Source organism: Manacus vitellinus, unplaced genomic scaffold, assembly GCF_001715985.3.
Source record: "Manacus vitellinus isolate BGI_N305 unplaced genomic scaffold, ASM171598v3 scaffold_44_pilon, whole genome shotgun sequence".
Classification (NCBI taxonomy): Eukaryota; Metazoa; Chordata; class Aves; order Passeriformes; family Pipridae; genus Manacus; species Manacus vitellinus.
In genome coordinates, this window is record NW_021940565.1 from 3,974,298 (window position 1) to 3,990,384 (window position 16,087).

The 16,087-nt window shown below is 56.9% G+C and overlaps 2 protein-coding genes across 2 annotated transcripts in view; both read left to right on the forward strand.

Annotated features, from left to right (window-relative positions):
* Window positions 1–5: 5 nt before the first annotated feature.
* Window positions 6–7,055, forward strand: UAP1 (UDP-N-acetylglucosamine pyrophosphorylase 1; the record flags this gene model as incomplete). The annotated part of the gene is made up of 9 exons (XM_029962232.1): window positions 6–19; window positions 663–838; window positions 1,102–1,274; window positions 2,445–2,638; window positions 2,997–3,140; window positions 3,553–3,741; window positions 4,199–4,246; window positions 6,169–6,235; window positions 6,487–7,055. Coding segments are annotated over 9 exons (1,098 nt in total), but the record flags the coding sequence as incomplete, so codon positions are not given.
* A 5,827-nt stretch (window positions 7,056–12,882) lies between these two features.
* The window catches only part of DDR2 (discoidin domain receptor tyrosine kinase 2), a 9,453-nt gene continuing 6,248 nt past the window's right edge, over window positions 12,883–16,087 (forward strand). Inside the window, exons 1-6 of the mRNA XM_029962233.1 lie at window positions 12,883–12,970; window positions 14,792–14,894; window positions 15,016–15,247; window positions 15,331–15,478; window positions 15,628–15,733; window positions 16,005–16,045. Of these exons, the coding sequence (XP_029818093.1) occupies window positions 12,883–12,970; window positions 14,792–14,894; window positions 15,016–15,247; window positions 15,331–15,478; window positions 15,628–15,733; window positions 16,005–16,045 (718 nt within the window). The remainder of the gene's footprint in view (window positions 12,971–14,791; window positions 14,895–15,015; window positions 15,248–15,330; window positions 15,479–15,627; window positions 15,734–16,004; window positions 16,046–16,087) is intronic.

Sequence of the window (16,087 nt, forward strand, 5' to 3'; positions counted from 1 at the left end):
CCCCCTGCCATATCCCCTGGTGAGCTCTGACCCCGGGTGGCCTCTGGGGAACGGGGAGGTGTCGGCAGGATCCCGTTGGCGCTGATGGGCTGGTGTAGCCCTGTCGGTGTCAGCAGCCCGAGATCCCCCGGACTGGTGCAGTTCCCCTTCCCAGGCCCTGGGCTGATGCAGAGCCCCTTGGCCGCCCAGGAACAATGGGTTGGCGCAGCTCCTCTTGATACCAGTGCTATTGCTATGGGCATATCCCTTTGGAGTTAGTGGTTCCAGGCTCAATGAGTGGCACTGATGGGTCCCACGTTGTCAAACTCAGCCCCGTGGCCCTTGGGAAGGTCTGTCATGTCCCCATATGGGACAGCAGCCATGCAAAGCAGGGGTCTAGGCAGCAAGGGGCAGCTGTGGTGCTGTGAGCAGGAGGTTGGTGTCAAGGAAGAAGCTGCTGGGGGTGTCCCCTGCACTGTGCAGGGTGTTTTATGGTTTTGGAGATATATGTTGCAAGGAAGAGTGAAGCTCTTCTTTGGCTTGCCAAAGTGGTGGCAAGCCACCATCTGACAGCAGGTCAGATCCTCCTAAACGTGGAGAGGGCTGTTCCCTACATTTGGGATGAGGGGTGTGAGACCCTGCCTCTCCTCCCTGCTCATTGGGGGTCTCCTGCTCTGCAACAGGTACATCATGACAAGTGGCCGCACTATGGAGTCCACCAAGGAATTCTTCCAGAAGCATTGTTATTTTGGCTTGAAGAAGGAAAACATCATCTTCTTCCAGCAGGGCATGCTGCCTGCCCTGGGGTTCGATGGAAAAATCCTGCTGGAGGAGAAGGGCAAGATTGCTATGGCACCAGGTTAGTGATGGGAGCTGATGGGAGGGGCGCACAGGGGCGAGATGTGGTGCTGAGGACAAGCTTTTGGAGCTGGAGTCTTGCAGTGTGACGTGGCTGACGGGTGACGCAGGCTGAGAGGTGTCTGTCTTGGCAGGGAGGACCAGGGTGGGGTATGGCTGGGCTGACAACCCTCCACACCATCTCTGTGGGGAAGGAGGATGAGCGTGGGTGGCTGATGGGACTGCTGGATGTTGCTGCACCCCAATAGTTTGTTCTCTTTGCAGATGGCAATGGGGGCCTGTACCGGGCCCTGGGTGCACACGGCATCGTGGACGACATGGAGCGGAGGGGTGTGCAGAGTGTCCATGTGTACTGCGTGGACAACATCCTGGTGAAGGTGGCTGACCCCAGGTTCATTGGGTTCTGCTTGGAGAAGGGAGCAGACTGTGGGGCTAAGGTACGGTTTTGGAGCCTGGCAGGCTCTGCTTCCCTGGAGCCGAGTGGGGTCTGTCCTGCTCCTTGCCTGTCTTCCCTGATTCCTCATCCTCTGTTTTCTGGTTCACCACATTCAGAAGGGATAGCTAAGCACCAGGAGCATAGTGGTGAAGTAGCACATGTTGCCAGTCCTACCTGCCCCTTGGGTAGTCCTGCCTGCCCTTGGCACTGTGGGGGATGTGGGGCATCACTGAGCCCTGCCTGGTGCCGTTCCTCTCCTGTCTTGCACAGGAATGTGGCACTGACAGGCCCAGGGCTCAGAGGTCTCTTAGTGCCTGGGGACAAGAGGCTCCTAGGGAGTCCTGTGGAGCTCCCTGGTTCACACCTGGATGCTGGGCAGCTGTTTTCCAGGTGGCTGTGGATAGCACAGGTGGACAAGATCCTTGCCATAGGCTGCCAGCTGTCCCCAGGAGTGACATCCTGGGCCACTGGACCAGGATCTGGTGGGTGCAGCTGACACACTGAACCCAGCCCTATGTGTTGTGGATAGGACATTGCATACTCCAAGCTTTACCTAAAGACTGGCTTAACAGCCAAAGAGGCTGGTTTTGTTTACACTGGGCTTGGCTCTGGCAAACAGACAAGAGGACTTACTGGGTCTGAAGCTTTCAGAGAGCAAGCTGAGAAAGGGAAAGCAGTTCCTCCTCCTGGCTTGCACGAGAGAAAGAGGAAATAAGCAGAATGCCCTTTGTCCCTGCATGCCACCCCACCATGGTGACAGTGATGGGTAGGGATTTGCTGGGGTAGTCCTGTGCCCAGATGGAGGTATGTGGGTTGTTAGGAAGAGGAGGGAGGTCAAGTGTAGGGAGATGGCTCTACTGAGCCGGCAGCCTCCTGGTTGTGCACAGCAAGCTGGCTAAAAATATCCGTGCCCTCTGCCAGCTGCACATGGGCTTGGTGCCAGATCCTGCCCGCACCCTCTGGGTGTGTCTGACACCCTGTCACCCAGTTCTGCCATCAACCTCCTCTAGTCCCCATTGCCAGAAGTACCTGAGAGGGGAGGGCTCCAGCATCCCTATCCCTGCACTATCCCAGCACAGCAAAAAGCCTTGGCAGGGGATGCTGGGTACGAGGGAGTATATTTGAAGTGCTGGGCTTTGAGTGTCTCTCTGACAGTCCTTCCCTTGGGCAGGTGGTGGAGAAGACCAACCCCACGGAGCCGGTGGGTGTGGTGTGCCGAGTGGATGGTGTGTACCAGGTGGTGGAGTACAGCGAGATCTCCCTGGCCACTGCCCAGAAACGGGGCCCGGACGGGCGGCTGCTCTTCAACGCAGGCAACATCGCCAATCACTACTTCACCACTGCCTTCCTGAAAGATGTAGTCAAGTAAGGGCCTGCTAGGGTGCTGCTGGAGTCCTGGTGCCAAGTGGAGTTGACTGTACCTTGCTTTCTGTTGGCTAAGCTCCAGCTGTTTGCAGGTGTGCTGATATGAGGCCCCTGATATCCAGCCTCTGCACATGTGGCCTGACCCTTGCCTCTCCACACAGTCTCTTCCTTGAGATAAGATTTCTCCTGGCCATAGCTAGATGCAGCTTCCAGAGTGCAGGCGTGTGGAGCCGTCCTCTCCTGGCTGCCATGGGGTTGAGCAGCCTGTGCCTCAGAGAGGCTCTCCTGCTGCAGCAGTGTCTGAGATGGAGACGTGGCTTGCTCAGGCAAGTGACATCTCTTTCTTGGCCTGTTGCAGCACTTATGAACCACAACTGCAGCACCATGTAGCTGAGAAGAAGATCCCACATGTGGACATCACTACAGGGCAGTTAATCCAACCCGAGAAGCCCAATGGGATTAAGATGGAAAAATTCGTCTTTGACATCTTCCAGTTTTCCAAGTATGTCCTTTTCTCTCCACGGGGCAGAGGCTGTTGGCTCTGCCTTGGGCAGCTCTGAGAGCCTCCGGGGCGGTGCCAGGGGTGTGCCCACTGGTGATGCCCTGATACCAGGATAAGATGCCAGCTCCTGTGCTTTGCCGCAGCAGTGGATGGTTGTGCTTGGAGATGAGCAGCAGGAGGGACAGGCGCTGTGTGCTTCTTGCTTGGCTGAGCCCTGCTTCTGGGCCAGAAGAACATCTGCTGACTCTACAGCCCAGGCCCTCCCTTCCCTCCTTCATGACTGTAAAAAACAGCCCATGGGTGTGGGCTGTGGGAGGGCCATGGCCCCAGCTCAGCCACCCTGGCAGGGGAGAAGTGATGAAGCAGCCACGATTTCCAAACCTGACCCTCCCATGCTCTGTTTCCCCCTAAGGAAGTTTGTGGTGTACGAGGTGCTGCGTGAGGACGAGTTCTCTCCCCTGAAGAACGCAGACAGCCAGAATGGCAAGGACAACCCCACCACAGCCCGACATGCCTTGATGTCCCTGCACCACTGCTGGGTTCTCAATGCAGGGGGGCACTTTGTGGACGAAAACGGCACACGCATCCCTGCCATCCCTCGGTGAGTTGCTGCTCCTGGCACTCCTGCATCCTTTTTTGGGCTGGATATAAGGCATGAGGCAGTCCCCAGCCCTTCTGCATTTCACTGCTCCTGATAACAGTGTCACTGAAGTGACCAGCTATGGGGCCTTTCTCCTGGATGGTCCATGGGGCAGAGCTGGATGTGGGCTGAGTGGTGGCCACAGGAGCAGTGCTTGCTCACTCAGCAGCAGCTTTCCTTCTTGATTCAGCATCTCTGAACCAAATCCTGCCAGACTCTCTTGCACAGCAAAGGTTGCCTCTGCAGGGAGGAGGTGGCTCCCTAAAGCCCAAGCACACCAACAGATCCATACAGCAGCCAGGCTGGAGTCAGGGCCACAGGACCCTCCCCACAACCCCTCTTTGGAGATCAGCAAAGCCCAGACTTGTTCTGCTGTGTTTTTTCCCTGCCTCGCTAACCCTTGTCTATTCCCATGTAGCATCCCAAACGGAAGGTCCGCTGCCACGCCAGCAGATGTCAAAGACAAGTAACTATACCGTGCAGCTTGCGTGGTGGCGGGGCTGTGCTTAGGAACTAATGGGCTGTAGGCCAGGCTGTGGGTGCGCGCTGGGACAGGTGCCCGCAGCCACTAACGGGGCTGGGGGGCTCTGGGCCGCATGCTGGGAGCGGGGCACGTCCCACAGCTCGTCCCCGTGGGTGCTGCTTCTCATGGTGGCGGGCAGTAGGCAGCGTCTGCTCCCTCCCAGGCTCCTTTCCGCAGGGGCAGCCAGCAGGGGTGACTGGATGGGGCTTGTGCTGCTGGTGCGGATGCGGGGTGGCAGCAGCCTGATGCTGACTGCCCACGGCCCCCAAAGGACACCCCACAGGCGGGATGCTGTTGGGAAACATGCTGGCACGTCCCTTCGATGACACCCCCCTGTTAATCACACCATGGCACAGCACAGGCTGGACTGGTCCCGGCCGGTCCCAGTGCTGGAGATGGCTGCTGTCTCCCGATGTCCGCCAGGCGTCCAGGCAGATGGAAACGGGATTGAAAGCGTTGAGTTAACGTCAAGCAGGCTTTGATGTAGCATGTGTGAATCACAGCACGGCGGCCAGCTGTGCTTTGTGTGACTTCAGCTCTTGAGGTTGGTACATCCAGACCATGACACCAGGAAAAGCCCCTGGCTCAGCGCCTGAAAGTTTACAGGAATACACGGGAGAGCTTTAACACTTCTGTTAACAGCAGCATGTTCTGTAGGCACGGGGCTGGTGGGGTGTCTGGGACTTGGTCTTCGAGTCATTCACCAGCTCTAAGCAAGCTTGTTACCTTCGCCCGCTTCAGAAGTTGTATCTTATAGTACTTTCTGGTGAGATATTCCTAGGATCTCTGTTTTAATTCCAGACTCCAAGTGTTTACAGGCTTATGACTGGGCCATCACACTATAACATAGGAAGAAGGATGCACTTTATCCTACATTTACTCTTCATTGCCAGTTGATGTCAATTTTTTTTTTTTTTTTTTTAACAATTATCTGGAATCTAACTCCCAAGCCAAACACAAGTATGAGGGCTGGGTTAGGATGGGTGAGTTTTATTTACAGCTGGGACAGGAGGGGTGCTGAGTGAGTCCGTGGCAGCAGGGATGAGCTTTAACCAAAGTGAAGGGAGCATTGTCACGGATGACATCCTGCCATGCCTGCGTGGCTGGGAAGAGGCACCCTGGGGTGCTGCTGTGGCTCCTTGTTGGCTCCACGTGGATGCACTCCCTATCCAGACTTATATACCAGCTGGATCCAGGGAGTATCTGGGAGGGGGTCCTATGAAGGCTAGTGACAGCAGGAGCAGCCTTGGGGCCCCCACACAGCCCCCTGCCCAGCAGTGCTGCTGCAGTGGCCAGTACTGGTGTGTTCTGATGTTTTGCTCACCAGTGCCAGCGCACCGGCAGAACAAAGGAGCTGAAACAGTTGATCTAAGAGGCAAAGGCAGGAGGAGCAAACAGTGCTGCAGGGAGCATTTCTGAGCGAGCAGACAGGCTTACTCTCCATCCTCTGATTGTGCTTTAAGCAGGAGAGGGCTGAAAGAAAGACCAGTTATAGCCAGCAAATGGGAAGGTGCTGTGTGAGTGCATCTGCCATCACCCCCAAGGGTGCAGGAGGAGGAGGAGGAAGGAGTTTGCATGCAGCATCAAAAATAGTGGGGCTGGGGACACAGGCACTGCCGTAGTTGCACACATGGAAAGGCATCATGAAACCCACATCTAAAGCTCTCTTCCCTTTCAGTCGCTGCTGGTATCTAAACTTTCACTTGCACCTCTGTGGAGAGCACGCAAGGCTTGACTAACCCAGGGCAGCTCTGTGCTGGTGGCAGCTCTGTGCTGACCCCCCCCACCTGGCATCAGCAAGATCTTGGGCCCCGTCCATGTCCCCTGGTGGGATGTAACTAACTCTCCTGGCTTTTTCTCTGCAGCTTGAAGGATGCAAACGACCTGCCAATCCAGTGTGAAATTTCTCCCCTCGTGTCCTATGGAGGAGAAGTGAGTACTGACTCTCCAGAGCTGAAGAGGTCCTTGCAGATGGACTAGACAGGTGGAGGGGCTGGCAGGGCACACATGTGAGGGGATAAGCCATGGAAGTGTGACTTGAATTCACTGTGGGGCTTTTTGAGACATTGTCCCCCAAGCTGCTAGCCCAGGAGGGGACCAGAGCCACCTGTGAGCAACTCAGTGGGTCAGCAGAGCAGATGATGTGTGGTGTGTTCCTAATGAGCCCCTTTGTCTTCCTGTAGGGTCTGGAAAAGTACGTGAAGGACCGAGAGTTTCGCGCACCTCTGATTATTGATGAGGATGGGATCCACGAGCTGGTGAAGAATGGGATGTAGTGGCAGCGGGGTGCCCAAGCAGGGCTGTCCATCCCGCCAGAAACTCAGACACATGAAGGTTTATAGCTGTGACTGGTTGGGGCTGGTCCTGCTCACTCCAGCCTTGTGCAGGGGAGGATGTGGCCCACTTGGTTCTCAGCACGTTGTATGCTTCTATTTATATTTTAATTTAAAAACCAAACACTTTATGGATTCCCCTGCCAAGAAGCACAGCTATGGCATGGTGCTCTTTGCACTCCAGGCTGTGGGCATTTATTTTTAAACATGTATATAGTAGTACTCATTGTACATGCAGAGAGAGGATTTTTATGGTACGGGGCTGGGATTAATCTTGAATTTTTATTTTTCTTAAATCTACATGACTATTTTTTTTTAATAGGGTCCTTGTCATTGCCCATGTCCCTCCTTTTAGTCATCCTTTCTACGTTGCACAACTGGAAGCACCCAATTAAACTCTGAGTCCCTCCTGTTTGTCATCTGGTGGTGTTTGAGTGACGATGACTTTCCACAGAGGCTCTGCTCGTGGTGTAGAGAGCTGACTGTATCATACCATGTGCTCTGCCAGTGCAGCAAGGGTTGCTGCCTGGGGTGGCTGCAGGCAGGTCCTCTGGCCTGCAGTGCTTGTTTGGGGCATTTCTGGAGGAAGCTGAGAGTTGCACTTTCCTCTTGTATTCCTGCCGACAGTGGCAAGCCTTGAGCAGGTAGGAACAGGTGGGTGTGCTGGGCTGCCGGAGTGCTCAGGGTGAAGCCAGCCTGGCATGGAACCCTCCAGCAGCGCTGTGTGCCCTCTGCTTTTCCTGAGAGGGCTCCTTCCACAGCACACTGCTGTGGAGTGTGGCGTCCTGATGCCCCCGGGCAGAGCAGCTGTGCTGCCTCCTCCTGTTTGGGAAAAGAAGGAGCTTGGCCAGCTCCTCTCCTGATCCTGTCCCATCACAGCCCCGGTGTGGTTGGTCACTGCCTCCCACTGCCCCCTGGCTGCCTGGAGAGGGATTTTCCCTTGCAGGGTTGCGAATGGGACCCAAACCTCTCTCCCCCAGGGGAAGTCACGGAGTCCTGTGAGTACTAAGGTGGCTGTTGGGCATCCTAGGCTCAGCCAAGCACTTAGTTTCCCAGGCAGTGTGCCTGGAAGCCAGGGCCACGCGGGGGGTCCCGGCTGGCGCTGTGCCTGCTGGTGGCTCTGCACTGGCTGTCTGGGCTGTGTGTGGCCGAGGCTGTGGCTTCTGGCTCTGCAGACCACCACCTTTGCGTTAGGTCCTGGGACAGAGCAGCGCAGCACTGGCTGCTGCCAAGTTATTTGAGTACTGATTCCAGGTAGCAGGAGGGGAGTGGAGCAGAGCAGAGCTGGCTGGCATTTCTGTGGGTGTGCACATAGGGCAGCCTGTGCTTCTCCCTGCCAGCTGATCTGAGGCAGCACAAGGGGGCACACTACAGAGCCCTGCAGCAGGCACTGCTCTCACCCGTTCCCTGCCTGCCCTCCCTGCCAGCCTGGAGGCAGCTGTGCTCTAACTCTGGGCACCCCTGGCTCAGCTGGCACTGCAGCCCCTCTGGTAGCAGTGGTGAGGGTCACCAGAACTGCTGTGGGCAGTGGATGGCTCACCCTGCCTGACTCAGTTGGTCTGTCTGGAGAGCAGACAGGCTGGAAGTATGGTGAGGAGGTTGTGTTTAGGAGCAAGCCTGCAGCCCTGGAGCTGTGGGGTGTCCTGCAAGACAGGAGAGCTTTTTAGGGAGCTACTGGCCTGCTGCCAGGTGTGATGCTTCCCTCCCACAGTGTGGCAGTGGCATAAAATACAGCCAAAACACTAGTCTGAAAAAAAAAAGTTGCTTTTCAATTTTTTTTTTAATTGTGGTTTTTGCTATTTCACAAAAATTAATGCGAGCCCTTTATTATTATTATTTTCTCCTTGCTGCGTTGCATAGTCAATGGCTGCAGTGCCAAGCTAGTGCCTGGAAATGATGTAAAACCGCCACCTCAGCGTGGAGCTCGGGGAGTTGGAGCGCCGATTCCATGCCGTGTGCCAGGCAGGTCGGCACTCCGGCCCGTGTCCTGGCCGTGTGTGCCCGCGCAGGAGTCTGATACCCTTCCCACCAGGGGCCCGGAGAGGGGTAGTCCATGTGGGTCCTTCTGGGACAGTGATGGGGTCTTATGGAGTGTCTCCACTGCCCACATTTTGGGGGTGTCCCCCGTGGACCCACGGTGCGGGAGGAGGGTCCTGGACACACGTGCCATCCTGCAGCCGCGGGGGCGAGTGCCGGAAAGCAAAACGCTGCCTATTGCTTTAAGTTCCCCTGCCGGCCACGCGGATCTTTTTATTTTTTCTCTTGCGCTATGAATGGGTTTTGCTGTAAATTATAGCTTTGCGCACATTCCCTCGGGCCGAGGAAAATAACCTCCGCCGAAAAGCCAGCCCGGATTGCTGACTGGCTCCCCCTCTCCGCTCCCTAATTGAAACCAAATGTGCAAGATGTAGGATTGTGGGATTTCTGGACGGCTCCCAGGAATCCGCAGAATGCAAAAACGCTCCCAGAGGCATCTTGCATCAGCCCGGGGAAGTTCGCTCCTCGCCTGGCTCCCCCGGCCCAGGCGAGGGGCGAGGAGCCCACCCGCCTGCCGCCGCCTCCCCGCTCCGGTGAGTTGCTCTTGGGTACGTGGAGAGGCTGGAGAGGCGTGTGCCCCTCGTAGGTTTGGGATTTTGGTGGGATGTGGGGCGAGCTGTGCTCTGCGGCGGGACCTCGGCAGAGGGGCTGGGGTGTGGGTTTACCTGGTAAGGGGCTGGGGTGTGGGTTTACCTTGTAAGGGGCTGGGGCAGAAACAGGGCGGTGTTTCGCTTTGGGACATAACTTTTGGCCACTTCTCACCAGTTGTCCCCCCACTGCCAGTGTTTCCCCCCGTGCTTCGTGCCGGGCCAGCATTTCCTGGTGTCCCTCCTCAGCTCCCGCCTATGTGTCTGTTGGCAGAGCCGGCGGCAGCGCTGGCCAGCCAGAGAGGCCCTGCTGTCCCCCAGCCAGGCACCAGGTCACACCAGGGAGGGGACACAGGGCCACTGGTCTGGTACTTTTGAGCGTCGTGCCCCGTCCTGGTGCTGGGAACTCACTTGTGGCTTCCCCAGCCCGCGTCGTGCCTCGGAGCGATGCTGTACCCTGCGCTGTGGCCGGGGAGAGGGGCAGATAACTGCTGCTGCGCCGCTGGCCGCAGCACCGCGGATTGGAGGGCCTGCGAAGTTTCGGCTGGCGTGGCGTGCTTGCTGCAGCAGCATCCACAGCGCCGTGTCCCCAGGCCCCCTGTCCATGGGCTGTGCTCCTGGCAGGTCTCCGTAGGGCAGCTGGCAGCCACGGGGATGTGCCGGTTGCTCCTCGCACCCCGGACGGCTGCGATGCCCCGGGCTGAGCCAGGCAGCCCGTGGCTGGGGAGGCGCTTGCTGCTGAAGAAAGTGGGGCTGCATCCAGCCTGGAGAAGGTCTAAAATGTTATTTTTGGAATGGTGGAGGACTACGGGTCCCGTCATGCTGCGCTGTGCTCCTGCCAAGGCTGTGCTGGTGGCACAGCATGCTGGGGGCTGTAGTGCCCGCTGGGGTGGGGATCCTGAACCCCCTTACCCACACACTGCATGTCTTGGGCCAGGGTCACAGACTGCCACTCCAGGAAGGACGTTCCCTACAGCATGGCCCTGGCATGTCCTGCCATCCCAGCAGGAGGGGAGCCCCATCCCCATGCAAGGATGGGGAGTTGCAACAGGAGCCCTGGCAGTCCTGGGAGACCCATGTCCAGGACCTGCTGCTATCCAGCCCCTCTCCATGGTTGATGCTCCTCCAGTGCCAGCATGGGCAGCAGTGCCCACCTGGGAAGCGAGCTGGGGATCTCACCAGCTGGCATGGGTGGAGGGCAAGAGGAACCACAGGTCAGATGGGGTTTGTCTCTTAACAGATGTGGATTTACTTTTTCCCCTGGTAATTCTCTCTGGTTATTTCAGTAGTATAAGAAAGGAGGGAAATAAAAAGGGAAAACAAAACAAAAAAAAGCAGTGGCCAAGGAAAACTCAAAGCCCAGGCGATGCCAGGGAGGAGCTCCAAAAACTCTCTGCACTAAAAATTTCCAGTGATTGAATATTTTCAGCAAACATTTTCTGTCAAAATGTTGCAAAGCCACCCCTTTTGCAGGGCTGGTGGAACAGAAATGATTTCCAACTGGGTTGCCAGTACTACTGGGCCAGTTTGACCACGTGTCCCTGAGCCCCCAGCCTCAGCACCTGAGCCACTGTCTCCCCAGTGTCCCCCAGCCCCACTCCCCTGAGGAGCGACGAGCACTTCCCAATGGTTACGTGGGGATGATTTCCCTATATTAGACTAAATGTAAATGCATTCCCTGCAGGAGATTACAGCATCTGGTATCCTGATGCTTAAAGAGTTTACTCAGCCTGAAAGAATAGTGGGGAAAAAAAAATATCCCTGGATATTTTTTGGAATGCAGAAGGAAATTGAGATTTTAATTTTGGGGGAACTGGCCATCATCAAACACAGGAGCCTCCTGCGTACCTCTCGGCAATGCAGCTGAAATTCCCAGTTGCAGCTGAAATTCCCAGTTGCAGCTGAGTTAGTTGCAACTAGCTAAAATTTACCAGCTGAAAAAAAAGAAACAACATATTATTCTTTAAAAAAAAAATTTAAAAAAAAATGGAAAAAAAAGGGGAAGAATCACTCCAAGTGCAGGTGTTTATTTGTGCCTACTGCAGAGCTCGTGGTGTTTAGCAGAGTCCCCCAGGAATCCAGCAGTATGCTGTGGGGTGCAGAGAGCCTCTAGTAGGATGCAGGTGGCAGCTTCTGGGGTTTTACATGCCCCTTGGGTGCTGGCATGGTCTCAGCAAACCCCTGTCTTGCTCCTGCTCTGCCAAACCCTGGCTTTGGCAGTTACCAGGGAATCATATCCAGCACCTCCCAGCTGTACTTTGTGGGATAAAGGCATCTGATGTGTGGCAGATGGTTTGGGTTGGGTTTGGGTTTTTCTTGGTGGTGGGGACAAGGTTGTGGGACCCTGTGTGGGGTCCCACACAACCAAACACCCACCTGTGGGATCACTGGTGCTGGGCTGGCCTTGAGGATGTGCCAGCCCAGCCCAGACATTGCTGTTGCAGCGGGCTCGGGTGGGATTTATCCCAGCAGCCAGGTCCCACTTGGCCAGGAGCTATGGTCCCTTTAACCCTCAGGTTAGTAAGTTGTTCTCTAAAGTCTAACGTGCATGTAAATTAGATTAAAATAGCCTTGTTTAATAAAAAGAAGACTAATCTGCATCTGGTGCTTCTGTGAAGTGCCCCCTTGGCAAATAAGAGGAGGGGCAGAAGCCCAGGAAGCCTAGGGCAGGGCTGGTGGCATATAGAGGTGTCCCTGGTGCATCCCCTGGTGTGGTGCCAAGCCCTGTGGTGGTTCCCCAGAGGTGTGTGGGTGCAGTAGGAGCTTCTCAGGCTCTGGGGATTCCTGGCAGCTGGCCAGAGCCAGGCTGATGAATGTGGTGAAAGCACTGACACAAAGGCAGGCACGTCCTGGGGGGATCCCACTGTGCTGTGGGCTGTACCCTCCGAGGAGGAGCCCTGCCAGCACTGGCACTTTTTCTCCCCTTGCTGCAGGCTGAGCCCCATTGCTAGGACCCCAGTCTCCTCCAGCTCCATCCCATGCTCCCCTCGAGGCAGTGGGTATAAGCTGGCTCCCATGCCCTCTGTCACACCTTTCTCTGTCATGCATGTCCCTGAGATCCACTCTGCCACAGGGAGCTGTCACAATAAATACACTGTAAATCTCGGGCGAGTATCTGCTTTCCTCTCTCCAGAGCCAGCAGGCAGGGAAACCGCCTGTTGAAACGTGCTATTATTGTCTTATATGATGGGGTTGTGCAAATTCTTACTTTCAAAGCCGTCCAAGGGTGGGCGGCCCAGCCGGAGCCTTTCTGCCTGGCGCTGGAGCCGGGTGGCAGTGGCCCCAAGCAGAGCTCAGGGAGGTTCGTGTGGGTCAGAGCAGAGCCCTGGGAGCCTTATGTGGGTCCTGTGGCCACTACATGTGGCCAGCTCCAGGGATTTGGCGTACCATGGCTCCCAGGGATGGTGGTGGAGGGGATGGGACACCGGGACCCCTTTGACCACCATCACATATCTGAGGTCTGGGGCTCCGTGCCTCCTCCGGGCTGAGATGGGACATGGGGGCTCATGCAGGGGAAGTGCTCCCATTCTCAGCTGGCTGCCCCAAGCAGGGATGACATTTCCACGTGGCTCAGCTGCCTCAGTGTGATGAGCCCTGTCTCTGTTTCCACAGGACTGCCGACATGCCGGCCACCCCCAGACCAGCTCTGCTGCTGCCACTGCTGCTGCTGCTGCATGTCCCACAGGCTGCAAGAGCCCAGGTCAACCCTGGTAAGTGAGACAGGCTGTGGGTGCCATGAGGGGCATTTCCCTGGTCTGTGCTCCTGCCAGGATGTCCAAGTTCGGGCTCATCTCCATCATCTCTGGGAGCAGTATGTGATGGCCCCCCAAGCCTGCACCTGCCTGGGCACACTGCTGTCCTGCATATGGCTTGGCCACCAGCAGTGACCCAGAGAGCTCCCTCTGTGTGCCACGGGCGCTGTCCTACCCCCATCAGTTAGTGGGACACTGGGGAACAGGCAAAGCACTGCAGCTGGAACCCTGGGTTCTGGGTGGGGCTCTTCCCTATTGGGGGCTCGTTGACCCTACTCAGTTTTGAGGCTGCCAGGTGCCAGGGCATTGTTTTCTGCTGCTGTGTTGTGCTTTCTTTGGTGGTTTTGCAGCAAACCAAGGCTGGCTTTAGTGAAGTGGCTTGACTGGGTGCCTGGCTTCTACTTCGAAACCACAACACTGTGCTGGCTGTCAGCGGGAGAAGTGTGTTTAGGTGGCTGTTTCTGCAGGGCTCAGCCCTATCCTGTGTTGCAGGGATGAACACAGCCTAGGCTCCTTCAGCATGCCAGGGTTTCCCAGGGTCATCCCTGTAACAAATCCCTTCAAAGTCTTCTTCTATGGGAAGGGGTCGCTGAGTCTTCCCCAGAGGCTTCATAGTGCTTACTAAGGGAGGCAATCCTGTTTCTCCTGTAGACATCTAGGCCTGGCAGCACTGGTTTTGCCTGGCCAGGATTTTTATTACCTTGGGCAAAGGAACTGAGCTGGCTCCATGTTTGGCAAGAATTAAATGAGAATTCGGTGGGAGCTGTGCTCTGCAGAGCATCACAAGTGGGAGAGCTGGAGACAAGAGGTGCTCCCACTGTGCCAGTGCTCATGATGAAGATGCACTCATCCCTCTGTCTGATGCAGAGCATGGTCCTGGGGATGGCAGCACGCTGGGATGCACGTTCTTTGCTGGTGCAGCACCAGGAGAACCGGAGGCCATGGGGGTAGGAGTCGGCTTGGGCACAGCATCCTGCGGGTCCCTGCCTCCCCGGTGCGGGTGTTTGCTCGGGGTGGTGTGTGGAGGGAGTGCGGTGGGCTGGAGCCAGCGGCCAGACAGTAAACACAGCCAAACAAGCCGGCCTTTCAGCAGTGCTCTTGGCAGCCAGGCGTGAAAAAATAACTCCTGGGAAGCAGCGTGGATGTGGTGCTGGGGGGAGCCGGCTGCCACTCGGGGACGCAGCCTGCCTGCCACACCGGGTACTTTTCCACTCGCAGCCAGGGTGGGAGCAGAGCTGGTGATGGGAACTGAGGGGTCAGCACGGAAGGCGAGTGCTCACCTTTGTCACTTGTTCCCCAAGGCAGGTAGGGGGAGCAGCAGGGCAGCATGGCACAGTTGCTGCAGGTGAATTTTTTGGACGAGTGGCCTCTGGAGTGAGCTTTCGGGGTTCCCCCAGAACAAGGAGCACGTGGATAGTGGTGCCAGCTCACAGGCTCTCTACCGCAGCCGAGGTGCCTGCCAGCAGGACTGACAGGATCTCCAGGGACAGGGCCTGGTGTGCCTATTAGCCCCTGGAGCACTGCCTCCCCTTGCTCCTGCTTCGCTTTGAGCTGGGCTGGCATCCACTTCTGGCCAGCAGCTCCATTTGCTCAGGCAGGTGTTGTGTTGGCAGGACCACACCATCCTGCTTTGTTTTCTCTGTAAGCCAGAGGGATGGGGAGTGCTGTGCCGGGGCTGGAGTGCCAGCCGTGTGGTGGATGTGCCCCAGCCCATGCCATTCTCAACACATATCTGGGCTGGGGAAGTGCCTACTCAGTGTCCTGCTGGTCTCGTTACAGCGGTGTGTCGGTACCCCTTGGGAATGTCGGGCGGGCACATCCCTGACGAGGACATCTCAGCCTCTAGCCAGTGGTCCGACTCCACAGCTGCCAAGTACGGCCGGTGAGTGTGCGGACCCTCCTGCAACAGCCATGGCAGGGTCTGGGCTGCCACAGAGGGGAGAAGGGGGACATGGGGCTGGCTTTGGCTTCCTGCAAACAGCTCCTCCACTGTGTGTTCACAGGCTGGACTCGGAGGATGGTGATGGAGCCTGGTGCCCCGAGACTGCAGTGGAGCCAAATGACCTGAAGGAGTTTCTGCAGATTGACCTGCACGCCCTGCACTTCATCACGCTGGTGGGCACCCAGGGGCGCCACGCCGAGGGCCATGGCAATGAGTTTGCCCCCATGTATAAGATCAACTACAGTCGAGACGGCACCCGCTGGATCTCTTGGAGGAACCGGCATGGGAAGCAGGTGAGGAGGCGGGCGAGTGCTGCACTGGGTGGTTAGTGAGGAGGCTCCTCCTGCCCATCTCTACCATGCTTCTCTCTCCCCAGGTGCTGGATGGAAACACCAACCCCTATGACATTGTCCTCAAGGACCTGGAGCCGCCCCTCATTGCCCGCTTTGTCCGTTTCATCCCCGTCACTGACCACTCCATGAGCGTCTGCCTGCGGGTGGAGCTGTACGGCTGCGTCTGGCTGGGTGGGTGGTGCAGTCTTGTGCTTGTTCCTCTGTCCCCAGAGCCCAGTGAAGGGGCTGGCCATCCCAGTGGGTTCTATCTGTCCCTCTGGGGGCTGGCAGGGCTTTGGTATTGGCAGGGTGTCCACCTACTCACCCTCCCCTCCCTGCAGATGGGCTGGTGTCCTACAACGCACCAGCCGGGCAGCAGCTCATCCTTCCTGGGGGCACCGTCATCTACCTGAACGACTCGGTGTACGATGGGGCGTTCGGGTACAGGTGAGGACTGGGTACCACACCGGGCAGGAGGGGTTGGGGCTGCTTCTTCCCTGCATTGTCAGGCTGATGTGCTGATCTTCAGCAAAGCAAATGCTTGGAGTCTCCCTGAAGTGGGGGACACGGCCAGCTTGGGGAGGATGCACATCACCAGGGGGACAGTATGATGGGGCAAGCACCCCTTGGATTTACGCAAGCTGCACCTCACCTTCAGCACCCCACAGCCTTTTCCAGAGAGAACATCAATAACTAAACCCCTTCCTGAGTGTCCCAGGGGCTGTGAAGAGCTGCTGAGGGAGTGCTGGGTGGTGGCAGGTTTGTGGGGTTGGCAAGAGTCACACTTCCTCCCCCCCTCAC